This window comes from Fusarium keratoplasticum, chromosome 2, assembly GCF_025433545.1.
Source record: "Fusarium keratoplasticum isolate Fu6.1 chromosome 2, whole genome shotgun sequence".
In the NCBI taxonomy this organism is placed as follows: Eukaryota; Fungi; Ascomycota; class Sordariomycetes; order Hypocreales; family Nectriaceae; genus Fusarium; species Fusarium keratoplasticum.
The window spans coordinates 1,544,384-1,563,046 of NC_070530.1; the positions used below are offsets into that span (position 1 = coordinate 1,544,384).

An 18,663-nucleotide genomic window follows, 5' to 3' on the forward strand; every position below is an offset into this window, starting at 1 on the left:
CGACCGACAAGAGATTATCTTCTGTTCATCAATTTCACACCTCAACATGTCTCAGCTCGCCCCCTACAAGCAAGACTTCCTCCAGGCCGCCATCGCCGGCGAGATCCTCAAGTTTGGCAGCTTCGAGCTCAAGTCGAAGCGCATCTCGCCCTACTTCTTCAACGCCGGCCTCTTCCACACTGCCCGCCTCGCCGGCACCATCGCCACTGCGTTCGCCAAGTCCATCGCCGAGGCCCAGCAGCAGACCGGTCTCGACTTCGACATCATCTTTGGCCCCGCCTACAAGGGCATCCCCCTTGCCTCGTCCATCGCCGTCAAGCTCGGCGAGCTGGCTCCCGAGAACCTGGACCGCGTGTCGTACTCTTTTGACCGCAAGGAGGCCAAGGACCATGGTGAGGGAGGCAACATTGTTGGTGCTCCCCTCAAGGGCAAGAAGATCCTGATTGTCGACGACGTCATCACTGCCGGCACAGCCAAGAGGGAGGCCATTGACAAGATCCGCAAGGAGGGCGGTATCGTCGTTGGTATCGTCGTTGCTCTGGACCGCATGGAGAAGCTCCCTGCCACCGATGGTGACGAGTCCAAGCCTGGCCCCAGTGCCATTGGTGAGCTTCGCAAGGAGTACGGCATCCCCATCTTTGCGATCCTGACCCTGGACGACATCATCGCCGGCATGAAGAGCTTCGCTTCCGAGGACGACATCAAGCGAACCGAAGAGTACCGCCTCAAGTACAAGGCCAGCGACTAAACGCCACGGGAGTCGAGCAATGGGTTAAAGGAACGATGTTACGATACTAAAAATGGTCACCAGGAAAGAGAATTGGGCAATCAAAAGGGAGATAGAGTGTGAAACGCAAAAAAAGTTATAGACCAGCTATCTCATTATTTTAGATGACTCGGTTGTGCGAGCAATTGGCCGTGGTACAAAGATGAAGCAAATACCTGCGGCTTCTCCTGAGCTGATACTCTGATTGTTGCCTGTTGATGGCAATCGTATGTAGACAAGCCACGAGAGATCCATCATCATGTTGAGCTCCCGGGCTTCTTAGCCACTTGAGTGGGTTCTTCCTTGGTCTTCTTCTTGGGACCGCTGAGGTCGAGCACCTACAGAGGCACGTTTAGCAACGGATTGAATCAAACGGCGAATCAACCACTTACCATGGCATGCCAGCCTTGTCCTGCAAGGGCCTCGGTGCTCAGGCCGATATCTCTGAAGCCAAAACACTTGTAGAATGGGATCGCGTACTGGATGCGTTAGAATCTAGAAGTTAGGGGGAACATACGTCAGAACTTACAGGTTGGCAGATCAATGCAACTCGGTCAGCCATGCCAGACTCGTTCATGAGCTGGAGATACGACGTCATCGCCGTCTTGCCAATGCCGACACCTTGGACCTCGGGGCACACGACAAAGGAATGGAGACAAATCGTTCTCCCCGTCGACTGGTGGCCCAGGGGTGAACCTTGACAAGCCGAAGGATCTCGCCAGTTCTCGGGCATGGCCATGTCGGCGTCGGTGACGACTGGGTGAGTTCCTAGGGTAGCTAGGATGTGGACAAACATGACATGCTTGGCATGGTCATAGCGGCCAGATTCGACAGGTCGGCTGTGCTGCAGGGTGGTGATGGTCCAGTCCTTTGCATCACTTGGTCTGTATGTATTGAAGAGACCGTAGCAGACCCCGCCAGATTTGCGGATGCGGTACTCAATCTATGGCAACTGGTCAGCGGTGGTTCTAGAGGCGCAATCACATAGAGGACTGCGTGAGACGAGCATATGCCGTCTGGCTTACCTTTTCGGGCAGCGACCTGTGTCTTGGGTCGGAGAGCGCAGCGTTCTCGAGCGTGACACAGGTTGCAATGTCGTTCTCGGTCAGGGGCGAGAGCATCGGGGCCCAGTGGAATGGGATGACTTTCTTCAGAAGACCGGCTTCCGAGTTTCTCTTCTGGATTCTCAGCTGGGCAATGTTCCTTTTGGACGTGACCATCTCCTCGTCTGCGTCGCACGAGTCGTCGATGGCGCCACCATCGTCGTCCGTGTCCCTATCATCCGTGGCGCCTCCAGAGAAGATCATGTCTCTGGCGGCCGTGGCGAACTCATTCTTCTTTTCCATGCTGCTCATCTGGACGGTTGTGTGCGTTTGTGTTTCGTGTAGTAATCTCCTTGGGATGAGAAGAAGAAGAAGGTGACTTTCCGTAGAAGGAGTGCAACTAAAGGCACGGTCTTGTAGGTATGGAATGAGATGAGAGTCGGTGTTGGTGAGCCTTTTTCAAGGGTCAGGTCAGATCTGTTGCCGGGGTGGGTCTCTGATTTCTCGATTAACTCGTGCTGAGGCTGGGTTCCCCGTGGTCGAGGCTGTTCAGCTGGTGATATGATGATGTGATGAGAAGAAATGATGCTCGCCCGTGCGCTCGGTGGTTTACACAGGCTGAATGGCTTTGCCCTACTTGATATTCCCGGGAGTTGGGCTGGCTGATTGATGAGATGACCCCGGTGATAGGGGCCCAAAGGGGTGTTTGCCGATTGTATTGAGTCACTGAATCACGGCCTCGTTTGACTGGTGAAAGTGAATCAGCGTCATGGGACGGGAAAGAACTCTTGGGAATCCTGTTTGCTCGTCCACTCCAGGTGGACCCACGGCTACCGAGAGATCGGACGATGAGGCCGGCGCCGAGATGGACCAAGTGGAGTCCAAGCTTTGGTCGAGCCGCCGAGCCCGGTCGAAGTATGAGATGATGAGTTTGAGGGTTCTAAAAAGGGTTGATGCGATGCGATGGATCTATGCGGGGGCGGCCGAGGAGCTTTGGAGTTTGGACTATCTTGGAGGGGGGTGTCGAATAGTTCTCCGTCTTCTCGTCAGGATGGGTTCATGAGAGCGGGGGAGAAGATCCGTCCATTCGTACTCTTTCCTCAAGCACATGACATAGCTACCTAGCTTAGAGTCATTCTCACCATGGTCGCGTGACTGCGGCGAAAGTAGGGACAAACAGAAAGCGGAAGTTTGCAGATTCTGTAACCACAAGGCAGCAACTGACAAACAAGACTGTTGCAGCGACCCGGTGACAATTGTGATGCTGTTGAGCTGGCCATGTAATCGGCCACGGGTCTCTAGGGTAGGCGGATTAGGTCACCTGCGCCAGCTTCAGCTTGGGCCGACTTCCTAACATCCATACAAGCAATGTCATGTCTGGAGCTCACTAGATTGCTCCACGACTTACACGCCATCCTGAAAATTTCAGATCCATGGATGTTACGCATATCGCCTAATATTCGTTGAGATTCTGGTATGCACGACACGAGCTTCAAGATCCAACCCACCAAGTCTCGCTTGCGACTTCAGGGTTTCAGTCCAGTTCCGGCATAACTGATGATACCCCGTACACCACTAACATTAAAGGCAACATAAGTCTGACAATTCCAGCTCTTTGGGTCCCCGGTCTTGGAATAAGACGGACGGGACTGCACAGGCAGCTCCAGCAACAAACGGCAAAGCTCGGCCAAGACTGAACCAAGTCTTGTCGAATCGACAAGATCCCCCGAGTGACCCGGACAACGGGAACAGGGAACACAAGCCTCCAGCCTGCGAGGAGAGCTAGCGCTGCAGGAGATCGCTGTGCGCGTCCCCAGGACTCCCTGTCAACCTGGTCGATCAGCAGTTGGGGATCCCTGGATGGGGGAGTGTGACCAGGAGGCTCCCTGGAGCGGCAGCATCCGCATGCGATCTCAAGCGGCTCCAGTTGCAAATCACCAACAGCCGCGGGAGCGTACGCAACGGGCATTGGACGCTCGCACATGGCCGGGCATCGACGGCTGCGAAGTGTACCTGATCTGGTGCCCTGCTCCGCGGCCGGCTTGCACGCGGCAGGAGGAGTGTTTCTCGGGACCACCTGTGAGGTTGCTGCTGTTGGCAACGACTCTGGAGTATGGGCCTCGAGAAACCAGGGGAAGACGGGGTTCATGCCGAGCCGTCCTGCAGCAGTCACAGCTGGCCACTATGTAAGAGGCTTCCAGGCTGCGGCCGTGGGACAGGATACGACGATGCGTACGAATGCCCAGTTCTGTGAGGACAAGGGACCTGGCCGCACCAGAGTGAGCGATCTGTTGCTGGGCAGTCTCGTCAGCAGTGACCGACCTGACCTACCTGGAAGCCAATAGATGACCAAGGGCCTCCGTCGATTCGTCGTCAGCATCATGGCGGCCTCGTCGACGCTGTCGCAGCCTGGTGCTCCGCTGTCATGCTCGCCCCCTGGGATCTGGGATTCGTCCATGAGCATCGGCTGGCTTCTGCCGGCTTCCAGGATCGGATCCGTGGCTGCAATAACGTGCGTGCAGGTCGACGAAAAGGTACAGTATATGCAGTTGCGGCCGTCCACAATCACGCCGAGTGGCATGGATACAAATGAAATGTTTGTTTGTGTAGGTAGCAATGTTATTCTTTGGGGTTGATGAGCTGGACAGGAGGGAGCTCTCCAGCTGCTTGCTTACTTTAGTACTGCATCTCGAGTGCCGAGGTTTCCTTGCTCTTGGCGATAAGAGTAGAAAACTCCGCCAGCATGACATTAAAAACATGACGTTATCCATGCAAGCTGACTCGCAATGTGCATGCTGTATTCTGGCAGCCCCTCCAACAGCACCGTCTCAGTGACCTATCCCCTAAAGGTTAGTGGCTTCTATCCCTAACGTTAAGCCGCGGGCGCTCAGACGCTTCTGTCGTCACCGCCGCTCGCCCCGAAAATCCGGCGACTTCTTGCCCAAAGTTGCCCCTCCGGCGCCCCTCACGACCTGAACGTACCTACCTTGAACCTCATCCAGCTTCCCCCGGCCAAGCCAGCTCCATCTGCACCTGCATCTACATCTCCATCTGATCTCGGGGGCGGAACAAACCAACCAACCTCCTGCAAAGTTCTCAACTTTTTTTTTTCTTCTTTTCTTGCATCCCCATCCGCACCTTGTCCGTCCTCCCCAGGCCCCAAACTTTGGGTCTGGCTTTGTCTTGCTCTCTCTCCCTCCCTCCACGATATCTACCTACCCTACCCAGTTACTTACCTAGGCAGCTGGGCCCTGTTAGCCACGTTCACGCAAGCACTCCTCACGAACCAGCCACTTTGCTAGTTACGTCTTTGACGTCTGCCTTGTGATTTCGACCGCACCTCAACTCCCCCCAAACTTCGATCTCACTCGCCTTGGCTAGCATAACCATAACTCCGAAATCTAGCGACAATGTTGGTGGTTTCTCATATACCTCTCCATTCATTTCTCAAGAGGCTAACTGCTGCTCGCAAACAGGCGCATCACCCTCAATATATTTAATCCCCAAGCTGGGGAGCAGGACAGCCTGCTTACACTCGAAATCTTCCCCGACATGACCTTGGCCACCCTCCGCGAGTCTATCCAGGCAGAATCAACCATCCCTCCGACCTCACAACACCTCTACCATAATGGCCGCCTAATCTCCGACGATGCCCAGACGATGGAGCAACACCAGATTAAGGATGGGGACATGCTGGCTCTGCACGTCCGTGACATGCGAGGCAGCACAGGCGTTCCAGAGCAAGCTCGGCGTCCTCAGCCTCGGAGACGAGGCGGCAATGAACAAGACCCCGAGCTTATTCGCCTTCAGATTTTGGGTCAACCTGCAGTGAGGGCGCAGCTCCAGAGACAGCACCCTGAGCTGGCCGCGGCCGTGGACAACCCAGCTCGCTTTGCCCAGATATTTCACGATAGCCAGGACCGAGAGCAGCGAGAGCGTATGGAGCGGCAACGAGAGATTGAGAGATTGAATGACGACCCCTTTAATGTCGAAAACCAGAGGAAGATTGAAGAAATGATCCGCCAGGAGCGAGTTATGGAGAACCTGCAAAATGCTATGGAGCACAACCCCGAGGGTAAGTCATGTTGGGATGAAAGGGTCGAAACCGGATGACTGACAAATCCATTTAGTCTTTGGACGAGTCCACATGCTCTACCTCGACGTGGCCGTGAACGGTCACAATGTCAAAGCCTTGGTGGATTCTGGAGCCCAGGCAACCATCATGTCTCCTGCTTGTGCCGAGGAATGTGGAATTATGCGTCTTGTTGATACCCGATTTGCTGGCGTTGCTCGTGGTGTGGGAACGGCCAACATCATCGGACGTGTCCACTCGGCCCAGATCAAGATTGGAAACCTCTTCCTGCCCTGCAGTTTCACTGTCATGGAGGGCAAGTCAGTCGATCTGCTGCTCGGCCTCGACATGCTGAAGCGATATCAGGCCACCATTGACTTGGCCAAGGACAAGCTGATCATCCAAGGCGAGGAGGTTCCTTTCCTGGGAGAGGCAGAGATCCCCAAGGAGGAGGAGGCAGCAATTGTACAGGAGCCTACCTTGCCTGGCCCCGACGGAACGACCATCGGACAACGCTCGGGTGCTGTTCTTCCTCCCGGTGAACAGCAACAGCAACAGCAACCTACGGCTGCCCCTCCACAGCCCGCGCCAGTCGCTGCTCCCGCTGCCCCCCCTGCTGCGCCTCCAGCTGCGGTCCCGGCCCAGCCTGCAGCTCCGAGGATACAGATTTCGCCGCAAGCTATTGAGAGCCTGGTATCAATGGGAGCTACGAGGGAGCAAGCGATCCAAGCACTCCAAGCAGCAGACGGCAACGCGGATGTGGCTGCCAGTTTGATCTTTTTCTAAACCCAACTTGATCCATGACATTTTTCAGAGCGTCACTACTAGCATGGGAGGGTATCAGGACCAGGATCAGGCCAGGACCAGGATGGAAAAGAACAAGCTTGGGCGTGGGCAGAATAATAATAGATGAAGGTTAAGCAACTCGCCGCGATGGGGGATAGATAAAGTCCAAGCCCACGCTCCGAGGGGGTTAGCATACAGGCTTTTGATGAACTCTGTGGCATGGCAGTCAGGAGCAACAAGAGAGGAAATGAAATTTATACGCCGTTTACGAAGAAATAAAATTGCACGATAGCTTTTGGTGCGGGTATCCCTCGCTGTGATAACTGTGTACAAGCCGTCTTCAACCCCCTTCTATCTTGTTCCTCATCGAATCTTGTAGACGCATGGCTTCAGGATGGAGGATTCGTTGACCTCTGGCTCCTCATCAACGGGGTCTATCCTGCGGATGATGCCCCTCTTCCCCTTGGGAGGCTCCTGAGGTTTCACACCCTTGCCCTTTGTGGGCGATGCACCCTTGATGAAGTGCATCTTGACAAACATCTTGTTGGATAGGTCAATAGCCGCGCGGTCCCCCTGAAGGACGAAACCGCGCGACTTGAGAACCTCGACGAATGCCGAAACATCAGTCTCCCGGCGGCGGTCATCCGCACCGTCCACCTCGACAGCCAAATCCTCGTCGTTGTCGGCATCGTCATCACCCTTGCCCTTGCCCTTCTTGCCCGCGGCCGCCTTCTTTCGATTTCCGACGCTGTGGACGACGGGGGCGTTCTTGTTCCGGATAGGCCCGAACCGGCTCTTGATCTCGGCAACCCAGAGCTCGCCCTTCCAGTGCAGGATGCGGTAGGCCTCCTCGATGAAGTCGACCCAGTTGGTGCCCATCAGGGCAAGGCAGAAGACAGCGACGTTGACGGAGCCATCAGCAAGAGGTAGGTTTGCAATATCGGCCTTGGTAACAAGAGGGCTGGGGCTTTGGAGATCGAAGCTCTTGACGTTGACGCGGAGCTTCTTGCCATCGGCTTGAAGAGCCTCAGCGAGGCGAGCGTCGCCGCAGCCGAGGTCGGCGATGGTGCACTCCTGCTGAGTACGGGGCAACGGCATCTTGGCGAGGGGCGTAGGAGGGGCGCCGGGCCTCCCCTTGCCCGGCTGGCGGACCTTGCCACGGGAGCGGATGTCCTGGAGGAAGCTGTCGACGGGGTTCTCGGGCCAGACCTTGACCTGTCGACGGAAGCCCTCGTGGTACTCGTCAAACATCTCGGGAGAGTCCTGGAAGAGCTGGTACGCTTCTTCGGATGGCTTCGTGTAGAGCGTCTCATTAAGGTGTCGGAATCGTGCTGAGATGAGCTTCTCTCTCATGGAGGCTTGAAGGGGGGTGAGCTTGGGAGGAGCGGGAGGCAGAGGTGTTGCCTTGGCGATGGCGTCGTTCTTTGCTGATGTGGGAGCAGGCTCTCCTTGGTTGACATCCTTGTCTTCTGCGGGCTTCTTCTTTTGCTTCTGCTTCTTTTCCTTCTTGCTCTTGGGCTGGAAATCTCCATTCTTTTCACCCTGCTTGCTGTTGTCCTGAGGTTGCTCATCATCACCGCGCTTCCCCTTGCCCTCCTTCTTCTGCCGCTTGGCAGACTTATCGGGCTTGGGAGGAGCTTCAGGCTTCTTGCCCTCAATGACTGATTCCCACAGGTCGGCCACGGTTGAGGATGTGACGTTTTCCGTAGCTGCAGCAGCGGCGGCGGCAGCGTTGTTGCGCTTGCGCTTCTTTGACTTTGTGCCGGGGGCGCTGTTGTTGTTTGCTGAAGGCGCTTCAGCCTTGAGCGTGTCTGCTGACACGGACCATCCTGGTACCGCGAACATTTTCAAGGTTTGTTGGTTTTGATGTTGTTCAAGATGAAGTCGTGGTGAACAAACGGTTTGTAGGAAATTTGACGTCTGAACTTTTTTTGCTTCGAGGTACGCACCCCAAGCTTACCGCAAGTAGGCATCTCACTGTATCAATCTCAAGTCGGCACCTGGCCCGTGCGCCTTGACCTACAACACCACATGAACCTCGAGTGGGAGACAGAAGAAAGACAAGATGAGAGTTGAATAAATACCATGATTTATTTTAAAAAAAAATTGGCATAATTACCAGAAAGGATCATTCAGAAATGGCAATGCTTTGAAACTTAATCTAGGGGTGTTTTAATTATCGCGTTGGCCTGACCCTTATGAGTCCGTTTGTTACAAGCACTCTCATATAGTTCCAGGCAGGCCAAATAGCAACATAAGCATAATGGGTCCTATCAACTGACTTTAGTATCTCTAATTCATCTTATATTTTGAGTATCTTTGTATTGGCACACTGGATTGTCCACTTGCCCTCATGGAGCGTCTCAATTTTAAATGCATGGCTTACATCACATTAACACATGCTAAGCAACAAAAGAATAACTTCTCTCCATCTCATATTCGCCAGTTTGGTTAGATACTTTCAATTCTCCTCAGACTGGCTTTGATTATGCCATGACGGCTTAATGAAGATGACTAAGTGTATCATGCTTGTCTATAAAATAATCTGGAGGGACTGTATCCTTATTCGCATTCCATGGTGTGTTGTGATTATGACCTTTCTTTTGCTCTTTGTGTATTGAGAGATAGTGGTTTATTCTTAGTTCAGAGCTCCAGTTAAGACACCTAACTTCTCAGCTCAAGGCCGTTGACGTGAAGGGACAGGGAACAACATTGAACACACGGAAAAAGGTGAGTTGACCAAGCCAAAAAGCCAAGTAAGCTGGGTGATGGTCTTCACGCACCTGGGGTGACAGGTTGTCGTACAGCTCCAGTTCCTCTGGGAACTTGAGACAAAGCGCATAATGGCCAAGAGCTTCTCGATGCTCTCGACCGTCTTGGCCTTGAAAGCCCGTCCCTTCCCCGAAATAGACTGGCTCCTTGGTGAGAACTCGTCACACCTCCTTACGCGGTGGAAATGCCATGAGCCGCATGGCTGTGCTATTTAGGACAGCGGGTGCGTGCAGAAGCCTGCTCACAGCGGGTATTGAGACATTATGTAAAAGAAGGAGTCACTGGAGGCGGGAAGATCAGTCGATGAGCCCTGATAAACGATCGCGAGTTGCTGGCGATCGAGAATCCGATCGCAGTGTGAAACCCCCGGACGCCCGACAAGCCATGGAGCGACTTGGCTTGCTGCGAAGTGGGAATGGCACCAATACTCGAGGAGCAGAGGATACCCGCCTGATGCATGGTTCCGGATCATGGGCGTCGCTTCCCGCGAGCAGCCATGCTCTAGGCGCTTCATCTGAACACGAGGCGCGACTTCAGCTTATTCCTGGAGCATGTATGAGCGGGGGTGGCCTCCGAAGCCCTTGACCGGACACAACAGTTATACAGCTGCCACAGCGCCACAACACGAGGACTTCATAGTACTTGCTTGAATCAACTCAGTCTTTGAAGCTGGAAGCCAGGAACATCCTCTGTCTTGCAGCATGGCGGTCTGTAAAGATGGCCCCCAAAAGACACGGCATGCAAACTGGGTAATCCCAAGTTGCAGAATTGGGGTTAGTTGCCCACTCATCAAGGTCCATCTCGAAGACTGTGGTGCTCTGCAGCTCTCTTCCTGGGCAAGGGCTCGTACTCGTGGAACAGGCACGCAACGTACGGGGCGCAGGTATACCTGTCGGTAGGCCCCCAAAGCTCTTGTTTTGCCACAGCCTTCTTCAATGGCGGCGTCTGTACTACCGCGGCTTGGTAGATGAGGCAAGTTCTTGAGACCAACGACTGGGTCTAAGACATGTCTTCGCATCGTTCGTCGAGAACTTTCGAGCTCGATCGTGATGGAAACATCAGAAGCGCAGTTCTGCGTCAAAGAAGCGGCGGCATGCCCCTCCAACACCGGTTCACGGCATGGTGGCTTGCCGGGACAAGATCCCAATGGCGGGCAACGCCGGGGTTGGGATGAAAGGACCTGGGCTACACCTTCACGGCCTGAAGATCAGGCAGAGAACCGGGCAAGGGGGGCCTTTTGGTGTTGAGTCGGGTTGCTCAGAGGCAGTGTGTCTGGTGAGGTCGTACATTGTGCGTGAAAGACATGATGCGTTCAAAGGATCTGGGCAGGACCAGAAACGAGGAATGTGTAACGGTATGTTTTGTTTGTGTTACACAGGTGCTCTTGAACTGGTACTGTAGCTGCATTCAGACTTAGCGCTCGAGTAGGAGGGCAAGACTATGAGGGCGCATAGAAACGTCGGTTCATGGTGTACAGGAACCCATGGCAGGACGAGGCGCAGATCAACAGGCTAGCAATGTCCCAGTCAACAATAGATTCAACAACGGTTGATATCCATCATAAGCAGCGGACGAGGGAAGTGAACAAAGGTCAAGAACTAGGATACCATAGTAGGTAGGTAGTAGAGGTAGTGCAACGCACGGAGGAGGTTGCTAATAAGGTTTTGGCAGCCGTTCGGAGGGTCCGCGGGCGGGAGGGGAACCCGTCCGAGAAGGGCCCGACCGACGGTACTGTAGGTGGAAGGAGCTCGGCCAAGTCACTTCCGAGAAAAGGGCCCAAGATGTACGAAAAACCATTCGCCAATCTTTTTACGTACTGTAACGTTAGTTGGGGAGTCGGCCTCAAGCTCGAGTTGAGAGCAGCGGTCTAAGGTCGTGGTGGTGTGTGGGAGACGCCCAGTCCGTCATAAGGCCTTATTTAGGGCTGGAATTGCCAGAAAAAGAGCCCACAGGGCACTGTGTATGAGCAGAGGAGGAGCCAGAGGGGTGTCGTGCTCACCAACGGGCTTGATTTGGGGGCTTGTGGCTGCATTGCATTGCGTCCACTGCTCCATGACGAGGGCAGATATAGCACCGTTGACTGGAGAGAGGGCACTGTCCCGCGCAGTCAGTGCTGCTCATCTCAAGATACGGGCCCTGCCCTGCCGGCTCTGATACCTGCAGTTACCATGTGCGTACGGAGCCTTCGGCAGCCAGCAAGCCCCAGGCGCAAGGAGAGCGGCATCTTAGATGCCGGGTCCTAGATGGACGAATGGAGATCGGCATGGCCGGGTTAAGGTTGGGCCAGGGAACGCCCCAGGGTGTCGCACTGGGCAATGGCGGCGTTAAGCTTGTGATCGCTAAGTCCTGACAGCAACCGCCGGATTGTATTGTTTCCCCGTGCGTCTAGGGTTTGATGATGGCTTCGACCTTGTTGTCAATGCTCTTTACTTTTCAGGTAGACCGGTGTCAGAAAAAGGCGTAATCTGAGACGGTCTTGCTGGTTGGCAGGGCAGGAGAGAAGCAACAATGCCTTTATCTGCGTCACTCTCCGTTGAGAAACGGGAAACGGATACTTCGGGTCTGATGCCGGCCGGGGGTGCTCGAACGATAGGCCCGCCTTAGTACTGCAACGCCGCCAGCAGGACAGGGTTGTCCTTAGACTTGAAGGACTGTCTCTCCCCTCTCTGCAATGCAATGGATGCATGAGGAATCCACTTCCACGTTAAATGAGTGGCAGTTCTGATGCCGTCGAGTCGGCGGTACCTGTCTCTTGGAAGCTTTGGGGTCGTGCTAAGGCGAGCGGTGGGAGTTTTAGTGCCTTGGCCCTGGCGCGCCTGCAGATTGTCAAGCGGCAGTTTTGGCCCAAGCTATCCCCATGTCATGTCCATACTGTATCTGGGTTTCCCATCCGGTGGTGCATCTGGCCTGGTGGTGATTTTCAAGTTTCATCTACTGGGGATAGCGGCCTTTGTTACTAATAGGACTGATTAGCGCATGTACCTTGGGTTGCAGAGGCTCGTACGGGCTGTGGACTCGACTATGCCTCTTGTAGTTTGCCCGTCTTGATACCTCGAGTGCCGATGGAGTGGGATTGAGTCTGGATTACGGATATATGGCCTTGAACCGAGGCATCTCCTCTTTCATAGACGAGAGAAACGAATTGCTTTATTCCCCTCTTTCACTGCACCTAATCTCACTTCCTCTCCTCTCTGTCTGTTCCATGGTGGTGTCTCTCAGTTGTCTTTCCGTGACACCCACTGCACTGCGCCGCTGTGCCCCGTCCTCCCTGGTCTGGCCGCCTTCCATTTCAATTTTGAGCCTCGAGGCGGTAAATAAAGTCTGAGAGTGGGAAGGAAGGAGGTACCCTGCGTGCCTGAGGAGGTGCATCCCGCTCTTGCCCACCTCATCGAGCCAGCCTGATCTGAGAATAGCCGGCCTTTCCCCTCCGCATTAACACGTCCTTCCTCTTCCATCCTTGATTTTGAACATCTCCTTCACCTCCAATCTTCACTCTCAAGGCTCCAGTAACGCCTTTCTTACCAACACGAGCTGGTTTTCGTCTGTGTGCTTGAACTCATCCGGTGTCTGGCTTGACACTGTGTACCTTCCCTATTCGGGACGCCATCACCATCACCATCGCCGGAGAGCCCCCCCACAGTTTCCGGCAAAAAACCACCACCCTCATCTCCACACATCCCAACATCCCGCTAAGCTACCTTTACAGGCGGCGGGTACGGTGCCGCCCTCAGGACCCGGGGCGCGTGCTGCCCTTTCTCGGCCCTTTCTCGTTCTCTCATCAGTCGCCTCGCAAACTTGAATAATTGGGCCTTACTAGAGGCCGTTCATTATCAGCCGGACTCTTTCAACGCCCCGAGGTTAAAAGAAGGGTCCATCGTCTTGGTAACAAAAAGAGAGAGACGCGGAGAGAGCAAGAGCTAAAACAAGAAGCTTGCTCAGAGACATCCCGACTAGACGACCAGGCGGCTCAATCAACAGCAGACGGACAAGACAAAACACCGAGCACAAGATCGTCATCCTTGCTGCGACGCCTTGTCGCCGGCCAGACTTGACAGGAAACCCATCCATCTCCTCGCCCCGGTGGCCGAGCTCAACTGGCAAACCGCCGACTCTCAAGTTACACAAACATGTTTCAGTTGCTCTAGCACCTGCCGCCAGAAGCTTATAGTAGACAATCCCAGATCCTTGGCTGTTGTCTTGCTCTCCTCCCGTCCCCTTCCGCGCTTGAGAGCACGACTCTATCACTTCCCTCCCTCTCCTTTATCCACCTATATTGCATGCGCCTTCCCGTCTCCTCTAACCTATTGGACTTGTCAAGTCATATTTGCGGATACACCTCCTCTTATCTTCCCTCGGCTGTTTCTTCGTCCCGAACTCTCTTGGTCCCGCCTGTTCGCTTTCATCCCAACTTTATCATCCGAGCCGAACCCGTCTTGATTTAATTGTCCTGCTTATCGGCCCCCAGTCCACATAGCCGGTGTGTTCTAATACACCTGTCTCGGACTGTGGTTTTGCTCCCGACTTAACGGCGAGGAACCGCCATGTGAAGCCGTCAACCACATAGGACCGCGTGAACCGAGAGCTTGTGAAGTCTGCACCTCGGCGGCCCTTTCATCATGGATCGAGATTCTGGAGTAGCATCAGCTTCTACTGCTCAGAAGGCACCTGATGCCTCAAACCAACAAGATGATGGCAAAGACGACCCGGATCGCAAGAGGAATAACATCCGCAAGAGGACAAAAACTGGTTGTTTAAGTGAGTCTGCAAACCCGCCATTCCTGCAAATTTGCTTCAAGAGCTACATTACTGACTTATACTCTCGCAAAGCTTGTCGCAAAAGGCGCATCAAATGCGACGAGGGCAGGCCGACGTGCAATAACTGCATCAAATCCAAACGCCAATGCGAGGGCTACAGCCAGCGGGTCATCTTCAAGGACCCAATGGGTGCGATACAAGGTGGTCCTTTTGGTCCTGCTTTGTATCCCCCAGGGTCTTCGCATCTCGTCAGTCACTTACAGGCAAAGACCTCGTCTCAAGGTCCGTTGCCCATGATAGCCCCCAAGCCGCCCTCCTTCAGCTATCATGGGCATCAACATGTGCCCTATGGGCACTACGCCCATGGACAAGGCCCGATGCCCCCTGGCGCATACGATTTCAATGCTCCTGCTGTTCCGCATTCATACCACCAACCTAATGGCATGATGCCACCCGAACCTCGTACAGGATACGCCGGGATTCCACAAGAGCATCGCCCGCACCATTTCGGCCCTCCGACTAACGGACAGAGCAGTGAACCCTATGCGGGTGAACCATATGCTAGTGGCAGCCAAGCGAATCCTGTTCATATTAAGAAAGAGCCACCCGAACCGGTGAGGTCAGTACCGGAATCCGCCCTTGATTACGACTTGCCGGAAGACGATGCCTCGATGGGGGAATCAGACGATGAAACTCGAGATCCCCGAGAGGTTCTTGGACCGGTGATGAAGCACTTCAATGGTACATGGGACTCGAATGGGACTCGAGTTCGAGCTTTTTCCACGTTTGCCCAGTGCAACATACTCTCTGACTATACCGCAACAGCCCGGATATCTGAACTCAAGGATCCTAGGATGCTGGCTATATTCATGCACTTCATTCAGGTGACAGGTCCGAGCATGTCATTATATGAGAGGCATCCATTCGACCATACTGGCGAGAACTCGTTCGACGCTACTCCCAAAGGAGCCAATAATCTTTGGAGCTGTAAGCCTTTCGTCTCTCTGATATAAGTCCTGCCAAGAGCTAACCGTTGATAAGACACCTTTCCTGTCATATCCTTGAACCATCCCGCGCTACTTCATGCCATGCTTGCTCTGGCGGCCCTGCAGATAGCAAAACTGCAAAAAATGCCAGCCACGGCGGCTATGAAGCACTATCATCTGGCAATACGTAGGATTGCTCGAAACGTCAACACACCCCTCAGGCGCACACAACCCGCAACCGTCGCAGCAACACTCTTGCTGGCATACTTCGAAGTTTGGTCATCGGATCATACCAAATGGTGCAACCATCTGTTTGGTGCCAGAATTCTGTTTCGTGAGATACCTTTAAGGGAGATGTCGCGGAGATATCTGCCGGTGAAGCGACTGAAACAGGCAGAAAGGGATGCCCGGAATCAGAACCAAATGGGCAGCTTCTTTCCTGGTTTCCTGGTAACATCACAGAGTGAACTCAACGACCTTGACTACAACCTCCTTCACACACTCTCAGGTCATGGAACCACGCCAGATGACTACGGACTGGGCAAGGAGCAACCGGCTGACTCGCCCAACATCACTGTGACTGACAGGGATATTGAGCAATACGAAAACGTGCGGGACTTGTACTGGTGGTACTGCAAGATGGATGTGTATCAAAGTATGCTTGGAGGCACCAAGTTATTGTGAGTTATTCATGCGTGTGATGGTGACATAGCTAACCGGCCTAGCATGGAATACGAGTTTTGGTCTCAATGTCCGCCCAGAGCGCCCATCTCTAAACTGGAAGCTATGTTAGTTGACCCGCTAATGACTTGGGCTCAGATGGACTTCTAACACTGAAGATCTAGATATGGAACATATGATCATCTCATACTCTTGCTTGGGCGCCTCGCGGAATTTTCCTCCAAAGATGTCTCACGAAAAAGAAGAGTAAGCCGTGCAAAAGGCCCTCCACCTGGAGCTGGCAATGGTTCGCCGCCTGCATTCCCTGGCATTGTACCCACGACTGGGGATTTCAAGGTCCCAAGAGGCTTCACGCCCCCGGCTGGGTCATCGCCACAGAGCGACTCAACTGATGAACATGACCCTGAAGCCAGCTTCCAAGCTGCCCTCCAGGAGTGGGAGGCCATCAAACATGCATTCGAGGTTTTTGAGAACAGCCTGGGTCCTGAGTTCCAGCCTCTTAGACCGGAATACTCGGATAAACGGGACTCACCGTTTGGAATGACGATGCAATACCGGACATTTTCGGTGGCCGGGATCTGGATGAACTACTATATGGGCATGATCCACCTCTTCCGGACTCACCCTTCGATGCCGCCGGCCGCGATGCAGGCGGCTGGAATGTCGGCGCGGCAGACGGCGCAATATTCGAACAAGCTGGGTCGGGTGGCAGCTGGTCTATCAGACGACTGTTCGCAGATGACAGAGATAACCTGTTTGGTCAGCGCAGCATTTATTGAGAGCTGTTTCTGCTTGTTTGTAGCAGCTATTGAGGTACGTGGCTGTCCTCTGGAGGAAAGACACTAGACCCTGAACCGGAGCTAACAATGCTATAGTACCAGGATGATGGGCAGCGGCGCTGGGTCGTTCGTCGACTGCGTGATATCGCCCGACTGACGGGTTGGCAATCTGCAAGACGGATTGCGGATGGATGTGAATCATCTTGGATCAAAGCTGCGCAGCTCGGCCGCGGCGCGCCATATGCTCGCACGACCGAAGCTGGTGTTGTGCCCATTTCGGTGTGGCAGAATCCACGACGTATTGACCGAGTCATTCAAGAACTCGAGCCAAACGAAGACCAGCGGATCGTTGTGGCCAAGTCAGAACGAGCATCGTATGCTCTCGGTTTGTTGAGCGTCGAACGAGATCTGGAGCTCCTAGAACTCAAAGATGATGGATAAGGGGAAGACATGGTCTTGGATAGGGAGTGAAGAGGTGGGTCAGATCTAGAGTGTTACTTGTTTATATCTTATAACGCGACATGAATTTATGGATCGCATCTTTGGTGCAGATGGCACTTGGCAGATAGAGTAGCTGCATGGAGAAGTAGGTGGAATTGAAATGATAGACGTGATGTGGGTGGTAGGAATCGAGATGTTCGGGGGATCATTTCTGGGTACCTGTTGGATCCATACATTAATGATACATAAGAGGGGCCTTCCTCAGAAGGCCATCCATGGGCGCCTAGGTATTTGTCTACAACTTCTTCCCTGGATGCCTTGGTAACTCGCGGTTGCACGCCGACCCAAGATACGCCGAGATCAAGATTCTCTGTCTGTCTATTCGTGGATTCTGTTCATCATTAAGCAACCTCATCAGTTGGCGGGCAGCCGCTCTACGACGGTGGCCATCTCTTCGTCTGTGTATATTCTGAAGCCCTTCTCCCGGGTTACGCTGGCCAGCTGCACGTTCTTGGCATCTAGCTTCTCCTCCATGACCTGCTTCAATGTCTTGAGGACAAGAGTCTCTGCGTCTGTGAGAGTCAGGGACTATGGAGAAGAAGCGTTAGTTGGTCACAGTTCAGCTGCGCGGGGTCAAGAAGGGAACCCACCTTGTGGTATTCGTTCTGAAGCTCGGCCTGGGCACCCTCCGAGCCAGAGCCGATAGCCTTGGCGTCGTAGCGGTAAAAGGTGCCACTGGGCTCAGCGTGGAACAGCTGGGGGCCGTCCTCGTCGAAGCCAGCGATGAGAAGGGCAACGCCGAAAGGACGGCTCATGATGGTCTCTTCACCGTCGGCACCCTCGCCGAAGCGCAGGGCAAGGTCGCAGATAGCCTGGGTGCAGCTCTCGACACGAAGGGGCTCGTTGTAGTTGAAGGAGTGGGACTGGCACTCGACACGGGCATGCTCAACCATGGAGCGGGCGTCGGCCTGGAGGCCCGACATGGCGCAGCCAATGTGACGGTCGATCTCAACAATCTTCTCGACGGACGAGGTCTCGAGGAGGGTCGAGGTGACACGCTTCTCAACACCGAGAATGACACCCTCCGAGGTGGCGACGCCGATGGCCGTGGAGCCGAGCTTGATGGCCTCGAGGGAGTATTCGACCTGGAAGAGACGGCCTTCGGGGGAGAAGGTGTTGATTCCCCGGTCTGGCAGAGGTTAGCTTTGATCTGGGAAGTGAACGATGACCGGGAAAAGAGAGGGAAGGGTCGACATGCCGTATTCGGATCTTGCCATAAACATCTTGGCGGTTGTGATGGACGGTTGGTAGCTAGAGAGGGCGGAGAGAGGGCTCGAGGGGGAGCAGATGCGAAGTGGAAGACCGGTGTTGAGGTGGGTGGGCGAGCTTGCGTGGAAGAGCTTGCCAGATGGTAAAGGGAAGAGCTGGTGAGAGGGACCGAAAGACCAGAGCGAAGATGGATGATGGTTGACGATGCGGAGGATGCGAGCTCTGGTGGAGTTTAGAGCAACATGGACCTCAGCCAGGCAAGCACTCCGCCTACGTAGTAGCCGCGCTGCGGCGTTAGTGGCTAGAGGCTTGC

At 54.2% G+C, this 18,663-nt stretch overlaps 6 protein-coding genes across 6 annotated transcripts; 3 read left to right on the plus strand and 3 right to left on the minus strand.

Moving 5' to 3' along the window:
* Nucleotides 1-46: 46 nt before the first annotated feature.
* Nucleotides 47-748, plus strand: NCS57_00241500 (Orotate phosphoribosyltransferase; the record flags this gene model as incomplete). Its single annotated transcript, XM_053052446.1, has 1 exon — nucleotides 47-748. The coding sequence occupies one exon, from the start codon at nucleotides 47-49 to the stop codon at nucleotides 746-748; it is 702 nt and encodes a 233-aa protein (XP_052917692.1).
* Nucleotides 749-1,023: 275 nt separating this feature from the next.
* NCS57_00241600 (N-acetyltransferase domain-containing protein) lies at nucleotides 1,024-2,121 on the minus strand (the record flags this gene model as incomplete). The annotated part of the gene is made up of 4 exons (XM_053052447.1): nucleotides 1,024-1,104; nucleotides 1,159-1,245; nucleotides 1,296-1,709; nucleotides 1,792-2,121. 4 exons carry the CDS (start codon nucleotides 2,119-2,121, stop codon nucleotides 1,024-1,026), a joined length of 912 nt encoding a protein of 303 aa, XP_052917693.1.
* A 3,098-nt stretch (nucleotides 2,122-5,219) lies between these two features.
* On the plus strand, nucleotides 5,220-6,667 carry NCS57_00241700 (DNA damage-inducible protein 1; the record flags this gene model as incomplete). The annotated part of the gene is made up of 3 exons (XM_053052448.1): nucleotides 5,220-5,221; nucleotides 5,286-5,884; nucleotides 5,940-6,667. Coding segments are annotated over 3 exons (1,329 nt in total).
* Nucleotides 6,668-7,030: 363 nt separating this feature from the next.
* On the minus strand, nucleotides 7,031-8,545 carry NCS57_00241800 (Ribosomal RNA-processing protein 8; the record flags this gene model as incomplete). The annotated part of the gene is made up of 1 exon (XM_053052449.1): nucleotides 7,031-8,545. The coding sequence occupies exon 1, from the start codon at nucleotides 8,510-8,512 to the stop codon at nucleotides 7,031-7,033; it is 1,482 nt and encodes a 493-aa protein (XP_052917695.1). The 5' UTR covers nucleotides 8,513-8,545.
* A 5,510-nt stretch (nucleotides 8,546-14,055) lies between these two features.
* On the plus strand, nucleotides 14,056-17,081 carry NCS57_00241900 (Zn(2)-C6 fungal-type domain-containing protein; the record flags this gene model as incomplete). Its single annotated transcript, XM_053052450.1, has 5 exons — nucleotides 14,056-15,181; nucleotides 15,236-15,860; nucleotides 15,906-15,968; nucleotides 16,026-16,674; nucleotides 16,737-17,081. The coding sequence occupies 5 exons, from the start codon at nucleotides 14,056-14,058 to the stop codon at nucleotides 17,079-17,081; spliced, it is 2,808 nt and encodes a 935-aa protein (XP_052917696.1).
* A 414-nt stretch (nucleotides 17,082-17,495) lies between these two features.
* NCS57_00242000 (Proteasome subunit alpha type) lies at nucleotides 17,496-18,364 on the minus strand (the record flags this gene model as incomplete). Its single annotated transcript, XM_053052451.1, has 3 exons — nucleotides 17,496-17,669; nucleotides 17,732-18,270; nucleotides 18,340-18,364. The coding sequence occupies 3 exons, from the start codon at nucleotides 18,362-18,364 to the stop codon at nucleotides 17,496-17,498; spliced, it is 738 nt and encodes a 245-aa protein (XP_052917697.1).
* Nucleotides 18,365-18,663: the final 299 nt, after the last annotated feature.